The sequence below is a fragment of the Schistocerca gregaria genome, chromosome 1 (assembly GCF_023897955.1).
Source record: "Schistocerca gregaria isolate iqSchGreg1 chromosome 1, iqSchGreg1.2, whole genome shotgun sequence".
In the NCBI taxonomy this organism is placed as follows: Eukaryota; Metazoa; Arthropoda; class Insecta; order Orthoptera; family Acrididae; genus Schistocerca; species Schistocerca gregaria.
Genome location: NC_064920.1, coordinates 144,255,579 through 144,264,160, shown reverse-complemented (window position 1 = coordinate 144,264,160; position 8,582 = coordinate 144,255,579). Strand labels below are relative to the sequence as shown.

Here is an 8,582-nt window from a genome sequence, read left to right as displayed (position 1 = left end):
ACGGTAACTTTAGAAAAATTCCAACTTATAAACCTACCGCCCGTCCTTTACCTTCTCTACGTATAACGAATGGAGTTCGTACCCTCCTCTCCGTGCTGTGATATTATCTGCGGAGAATTACTTTATAATAAACACGCCAACAGACTATTCCGGAAACGATAAATGATTAAATCGACGTAGGTGGGCATCGTAGTGGAGAATCGCAAGGAATACTGTCGCTTTCTAACGAGCAACAATGCATCACGAAGACGACAATTGTTCATAAAGGCGACAGCTGTTGGTGGGAGAAGAGGCAGAGTTGCATGTGCCAGTGTGGTTGCGCTAGTGGACACGACCTGCAACGATTGTGGAGTCGCTGATGTTTTTGACTAACGCCAGCTGTGACGTTTTTTTAAAACCCAGTGAAAAAAACACGTTAAGGAGAGCGATGGTTTCTTACTGCGAACCATATTCAGCGTACATTGTAGTCAAAGCAGGAATGATAAGGTAGGTGTAACAAGTCCATACTAAACACTTTTGCTGTAATTCCAATTCTCAGTTGCTAGTCACACAAAATTAAAATTTCGAGGTCACGTCTGCGTGCAGCTACATAGACACAGTTTATATTCTGTCGTACGCATTGTGTGCTCTTCAGTTTATTTATGAAGCAGTCACCTTCAGTGTTCTGAAGAATACAAATCCCAGTCTGGTGGCATTTTACAGGTTTCCTTTGTGTACATGAGAACCTGTAAGAGTCTGTGAAATTGTAGTACTCAGTTTCCTTCGTCCTCCATCTTTAGTCTTACTGGATGCAGTTTGTCAAAAGCACCTGACACTAGCTAATCAGTAATCATGACGTAATATTGTGAATCTCGTATGATATGAAATGCTCCACTTTCAGCAGCACACCAACCTATTTCTGTATTATAGTTTCAGGAGCCAGGAAGTGCTAACATAGTTTGTAAAATTGCGCTGTTAACGGTATCCAGCAGTGTCTTAAGTATTTTATTTTTTTGTAAAATGGAACATTTATGGGAAACTACGTTCTAAAATGTATGAACACTTAGCATTTTTAATCGCTATTGTCGAAATATTTAGAACTAGGTCCCAGTCGCACACTGTTTTTTTAATCTGGTTCGTTATTATTTTATGCCAGTCTCATTATATTATGTATACGCAGATTGGTTTTCTTGTGCTTATCGCCTTATTTTAGTCAAACACAATCGCAGAAGGAGGTGTTTTTATCTACATTTTTATCTTTGAACAAAACAGTAGAAATTACAGAATAAGACATTTGCAGATATACTAACAGTAATATGTTTAGGATATCGTGATTTCTGCATTGTTTGTCTTTCAGAAGTTCTGTCGTTACTACAGTTCCGCATTTCCGGAGGCGAACGCCGAGAAGGTAGGAAACCAGATCTTGTTACATTAATACGTTGGTCGGGTAAAGCCGCCATTAATTTTGCTACGTGTTGTAGACGTAGATCGTCATATGTGGCTTTCTATTATTGAAAGGCGTACTCCATAGACAGTACCCTTTCTGTGTAGTTTTTGTGTAACATCGCTTTCTAAATTGCATCGTAGATTGTAATGTTTGATATCTTAATCTCCACAGAATTATGGAGAGTAACCGTAGTAGTTCTAGCAATGGATGCATGTGTATGTCCAAGCATTCATTCTGATTACTAAGGTCGTTTTTAGTACTCTTCTTCGAAGAAACTTTACAAAGGATTTTTAGGTAAACCAACATATTAGCATCCCGCCACCGCGTAGTGGCAGCACCATTATGAACCGGGTCAAACCGACAAATATGTCTTGGAATTGTGTTGCCCGCGAGGCATTATTGTAATAGATATAGCTGTATAAGCAATTGTATAAAAAAGTAACGTCTTTGCATTTCGTATAACTTTTTTTCTTCAGCAGAGGAGCTATAGTGCTTCGACATACAGAATCACTTCATGCCATGTAAATCTTGTAGAATCATCCTTTGCAAATGAAGCTTATTTTGTTAGAGTAACCATACAAAGTGCATTTACTGCAGCGAGGTTTTAGTCATAACTATCACCACCAACTACAGTACACTCAGACTTTTTTAACAATGCTGATTTTTGGGATTTGTGACGTGCATATTTTGTACCCACATCATCGCTACATTGTTTACTAAAATTCAGAATGCAATGCTCCGAACTATATTTGAGCAGATGGCATACAGAGCTCTTTGTATCAAGCTAAAATCATGACAGAAAAACACATTTTAACGTTATTTCAACTTGGTCTTTTTCAAACGAGTTGTGTGTGCACACACATGCACAAAGGTTTTGTTAACACTCGTGAAATTCTGGTCAGAGCTGTGACGGATTTGTTATTTATTTACTGCACAATGTTATTTGTTTCTGAGTGATAATGACGGTTTTTGAATACGAAAATGTTTTTAGAGTTTGTGTCTGTACGCAGCATATCTCGATTCTTAATTTAAACTGAAATTATACAGTAATACACTTAAGCGCAAGGAATTTCGGTATAAAAATGGATGTCTGGGACACTTCCGCATTCAGCCTTCGTTGCTGTTAAATGTACAGACTTTTTATGGTGAACAGAGTCTATGTACTGTTGCTTGTCGGGCAATAGGTAAAACATAATAATTATTATACTTTTCACTGCAGTCTACAAAAAATCAAATCATACCGTTCGTTCAGAAGTATTTATGGCCGATTTTATTTTCCTATAGTTGGGCAGATGTCGTAGCCTACAAGGAAATAAAATAATAAAAAAGAGACCAGGACTGCGTCAAGAATAATTATTTATAAGGCGTTATGCCTAAACTTATCTGGAGGAAGTGAGTAGGTCTTTGGCAGATTAGAACGATGTAGACTCGATCACGAGTAGTCCACAGAGACCTGATCTTGATGCAAATAACGTCTGAGAAAAATTGTTTTCATGAGCGCGAAAACTCCGGCCAGTAATACATATAAAATTAAATATGTCGAGTTTCAACAGATACCGACTGTCTGGTGGCGAGCTGACAGCGGCTTTGTAGCCGCCCGATAAGAGAACTATTTCAATGCAATAAATTCCGACAGGTTGCCAGTACTGCCCGAATCGTCATCCAAAGGTTGTAAACTGAGTTCAGGGTGATTTATATGCGATAAATACCGTTTAAAATTTTAGTTTTCGTGCGCGTACGTGCAGACAAGTTAAAAAGTTTACATTATATGAATTTAGACTATCGATTTCCAGAACCTCGGAATACCAGAGTATTGTAATTTAAAGCAAGAAAATTACAGATTTTATTATTAAGACTGCATAGTTAAATCAGGCGATAGCTGAACTCATTTTGCGTATTCGTCGTCCAAGCTAGTAATGTGTTAACTTGAATACAGTTCATAAACATGGTTTTAAACAAGTGTACATTCAGTATTACATCCCGATTGCCAGCCTAGTTACAAAGATTTAAATCTGATAGAGAAGAGCGTGGTTATCATTTTTGTTTACCTAGTTGTCAAATTAAATTTATTACTTTCGGTAAATATTACAAACCTATACAAGAAGTAAACCTAATTTGACACCTGACACCAACGACCAACAAGATAAAAAAAATCTGCGAGTTTAGGAAGATTAAGTGCATGCTGAAGACAGGTAAAGTAACCGGTGTTTCTAATCAACGAAGACCTCATTGATTACCAATGTAGTAACAGATGTATAACAAAAGTAAGAAAAAAGGCCCTGGTCAGTACAGCGACGCGCATATTACAAAATGAAATACTAAATGCAGTGGAAGCCGAATAAAATCCAAAGTAAGACGATATTTTGCCCGTCTTGAAGCATGGTTCTTTCAGGCGTTAGCGGTGGCAGTTACTGAATCTATATTATTTATTTCAGTTTGCAGTATGACTTGGTACTACACATAAATAATTGTTTCAGTTGATACAAATCGCCGAAGCGTACTCACGTAGTAGACGGTTATGGGGCCCTGTACCCGATTGATGTGCTAGATTCTACAGGACGCACATGTTCAACTAAATGCAGAGATAATTATGTTATTTCACTAAACATTGATATTCGAGTAATTACAAAAAAATAATGTTATTTATGCATAATCTATCTTCTTCAAGCATTATAATGAAATTTCTAAATACATTAAGAAGTCTAGAAACAGTTAAGATGTCCACTTAAACTGTTACAGAAAATTCCATTATTTTCTTAATTACCAGAAGTACATTTTAACTTAATAAAACTTTTTTTTAAATTGCCAAACAGCTGAATCAGTCTGACAGGTCACATTATTTGAGCTCACTGATTAGTATTCACCTAATCATTGACTAATACCTGAGTAGCCAGATTTAATTATTGGGTAATGAATCCGTATATTAAGACTGGTTACTTGCTAGCGAAGTCTTTCTAAAATCTATTCCTACAATCACGAAAATTACCGTAACTCCCCTACCATTAAAAAAAAAAAGCTAATTCTATGGAGGACCATTCATTGCTCAGAAAAGAGGGGGTTTTAATTTTAGCAAGCGATGAGAGTTAATGGAGTCTTCAGAAAAGATAAACTGTTATTGTTATTAACCAGCTACATGGTAATTCGTTTTTGTGAATAAATTATACAAGTAATGATTACACTATTTTTTGTTGCGCAGCAGCATTCATTGTCACGTCTCATGAAGTATTAAAGGCACATACTTTCGTAGGTGTTGAAGACGGGACAATTTTTCCGTCAGACAGGGGTCAAATATTTGGTGTGTGTGCACTCTTCGTGACATGTTTTACCTTGCAGCATTGAACCAACTAAGATAGTTTGACGTTGAACTATATCTTTTTAACGCCATTGCTATAGTAGTGGTGTGCTGCTTGTTATGATTAGTGACAAAATAATTTTGTAAAAAAAAACGGAGGATGTATTAAATACGAAGGTCAAAATTGATATTACATCGCAGATTCCCTTCCTTTATCCAACTTTTATTTGGCGCAGTATGTGTGGAACCATGTCATGAGAACAATATTGGCTTCTTATAGCCCATTTGCTAAGAGAAGCTTCATGTTGTTTTATTCAAACGCTTGTGAACGGGGTTCAGTAAAATATAATTTTTGCATCACTGTCTCAGTAGATAAACAACTATTAAAAATGAAGGCAAATATTCGCTGTGTAACATTTGCTCTCAGCACCCGCTACCCTCGCCTTTGATATTTTTCATAGTACACGTCGTGTACGAAGTATGTGTGAGGGATTTTTCTATTACGTGAAAGAACGTTATTGAATTTGGCTTTTAGTTTTAATTACTTTTACAGAAATGTCTGATAAATGTAACGCGGCAGCTAGACCCCAAGGTATGCAAGAATGCCAGGCTATAGCATTTACATTCGAAAACTCAAAGCCAAACTGTCGCCTTCGAAGATAAATTAGACCTCTTGCTACACTATTATTCACCGTTTGGGAGACAGAAGGAGCAATGCTTTAATTTCTCAGATAGTAACCCTTCGTAACGTGCGACAGCACAGTCCAGCACTGTGTATCACAACCTCCGCGGCAGTAAAATAGCTTTTTCCATCTCCATAATACGAAGTTGCAGTAGTGTACCACACATTTTTTGACTAATTTCGTTTATAATTTCCATTACAAATTTACATCACATGCCGAAAGACTTGAAATTTTCGCAGCATCTTCTGCCGAAAGAATGTGTCACTGATTGACTTCTTACAGTTTTTGTACTTCTAGATGCATGCAGTTTCCTATTCTTTAGCCTGATATGTTGTTTTCATCAATGCTACAAACTTCGAAAATTGACAGATGTAGTTTCAGAATTATAATAAAAGTAAATGATGGAACATGACAATTTTGACTTATTAGCTCAAGTTGTTGTGACTTAATATTTACAGCTAATAGAATAAGCATACTAAATTTGCCAGCTATGAATGTAGCTGAAATAGAGTACGAAGAGTTATTGCCGCGAAGAGAAAGGTCGTTTATTCTATCCTTGCAGGGTGTGTATTTGCTTTTACTTCCATTTCTATTTTATGTAACGTAAATTAGTATATGTAATTGTTTAATTCAGTAAAAAAATCGTATGTTGTGTAAGCGAGGGGCTCAGTAGTAAACAGCATCAGTGCTTTGCATAGACAGTGGATATTGCCACTCGGCAACAAGCCGTCACACGAATCTTTCCATTCTGTGCGCGTCCTCGTCTATGGAGGCGAATTTAGAAAAACCACAGAGAAACTCTTTTGTGTATTCATAAACACAGGGTATTACATAGACTGTATCTGAAGTGGTGAGTTGTGAGTTTGGAAAGAAATCGTTTAAAAAAAGATGATTGTGAATAATTAAAACGAGATGTATAGTTTTGTTTCTCGCAGTGTTTTAACAGCAGACCTGCAAACAGCAAAGGCACGAATTTAGATACTTTTTCCGACATCTGTCAATCAGAACGAAGATGACATGGCATTTAAAACATTATACAGATTGTTTCTTCATACTGAAAATGAATTTACGGATTTCACACCATCTGCTTGCTGACACTGACCACGCAAAAGATTTCCTTCTCCTGTAAGAGTCCAGAAAGTTTCCACACTTGTCATAAGAGCGTGAGAACGGACGTAACGCCGAAATGTCGCGTTAGTTGATTCTGTGCGTGACCTAGTACATTTCTGAATATTATACGTATCGTTAAGCGTTTGAACTTGGGCTTATTCTGTGAAACAGAAATCACTGGATGTGCTTTGTATTTTCAGTGTGAAAGTTGCCTCTGTGTACAGACATAGCTAATGACGTTACTTGTGTAAGTGTGTAGATCATTCACAGTTGGCTTTAGACTGTGCATTCGGATCAAATCGTATGACGGGTTTCTTCTTCTTTTGAGTATGATGTAATAATAGTACTACCTTAAGATAGGATTAGGTGAAACAGCGGGTTAACTTGAAACGATGTGCTGTTGTCTTGCTGTTAATGCCGGCATAACGGCATGCGTAATATAAGTTATCAGTAGTAATTTTAGCAATCGAAGAAAATGTGTGAAGTTACTATCCTCTAGATATCGTTTATATTGTTGGCGATTTATGTTGTTGAGCAAAAGCGCGGATTATTTATGTTCATTATTTATTTTTCTATTCAATCGCAAGTAATGAGGTGAAAAGATTATCATCGATGGTCACTAGAAACTCGAAGCAATTGTAAATAGCGTAAGTATGAACAGTGCAACCTTGAGTTTTCGGCAATTTTCATACATACTATCTCCGGTATTACTTTCTTGAAAGAAACAAAACAAGGTCATTATATACAGCTTTTTGAACTTTCTTAAGCTAAACAGTAAAAAATATTTTCTGTGTGATTTGCATCTGGATAAATTGTAGCGAACTTGGCCAAAAAGCAAACGCCCGAAAGAAACGTGAATTTCAGCTTTATAGAACTTGGAAAGAAACTGTGGAATACATATTAAACCTAGCGTGTAATAACATACCAATAAACGGTCTTGGAATTTAAAATTATATTCATCTACTGCTTTCCAATAGCTTACACATTGATGGCAAAGTTGACGATTTTTCTCAAAACATCGAAAATTGATGTTTCTGGTTCACGTTTAAAAAGAAAGTGTTCTGAAAATTCTTTTATACCTCTTTCATTAGAGAGACCATGCTCTAAACCACCAAAAAACTATATTTGGTTTTGGAATGCGAGCATACAAGTCACTAAAAGCAACAAAGTGAAGCGAAGTCGGTCCAAAAAATAGGCGTTTGAAAGAAATGTGATGTTTAGCTTTTTGTACCTCTGAAACTGAAATTATCTGCACGATAAACATGAAACTTTGCACATGATATCATACCAATACAAGGTCTTGGAATATACAGTTTCATTATCCTCCTGGTTTCCAGTAGTGTGCAAACTGAGGGCGAAATCGACGATTTTTCTGTAAAACGACAAAAATGGCTTTTTTGACCCACTTTTCCAAACAGAGAAAAATGTTTTGTGCATACTCTTGAAAATCGTTTTATTAGAATGACCGAAGTTCTAAACCACCTAAAAAAAAACGTCCCTGAGACACGACGGCAATGTGGAGGTGCAGTGAAAATCGGCCTATACTCTGTTAGTACTCAAAATGAATCTGTCATCTCGTTTTAAGTTCTACAATTGTTTAGGCTCACAGGGGTAGGCAATATCAAAAGTCTTGGTAGCTACTAAGCGAAATAAAATCCGAATAACTCGAAAAAAAATCACAAAAGGTTGTCTTTAATCATGACTGATCTTGCATATTTCTCTCTCCTTTTCTGCTATAACTACAGAATAAAACTGCATATAAAGCTCACAATTTCCTAACTGGCAATGGAGATGATGGTTACAAAATGGTTTGCGTGACAGCTGCAGCACACATTGTATAAATAGCCTGTATGTTTCACACCACTGTCATGTTGTATAAGTTTTGGTGAAGTTCACAGCAGTCTTCCTAACGTTTTGTGGAAGGATTCATCTTATACAGAACTATTAGTATGTCTTTTTATTGTGTAATGTGCTAATTTAATTCTGGTTTAAGGTGTAGCGTACTTTGTGTTAGCATACATTGTGGTTAATGGGGAACATTAGAGCACACATGAAAAAATATAGAAATGTT

General features: G+C 36.5%; 1 protein-coding gene across 1 annotated transcript in view; it reads left to right on the top strand.

Annotated features, from left to right (window-relative positions):
• Positions 1 to 261: 261 nt before the first annotated feature.
• LOC126334946 (RNA-binding protein Musashi homolog 2) overlaps positions 262 to 8,582 on the top strand; it is a 363,984-nt gene continuing 355,663 nt past the window's right edge. The window contains exons 1-2 of the mRNA XM_049997694.1: positions 262 to 486; positions 1,337 to 1,387. Coding sequence (XP_049853651.1) covers positions 359 to 486; positions 1,337 to 1,387 — 179 coding nt within the window. The 5' untranslated portion in view covers positions 262 to 358. The remainder of the gene's footprint in view (positions 487 to 1,336; positions 1,388 to 8,582) is intronic.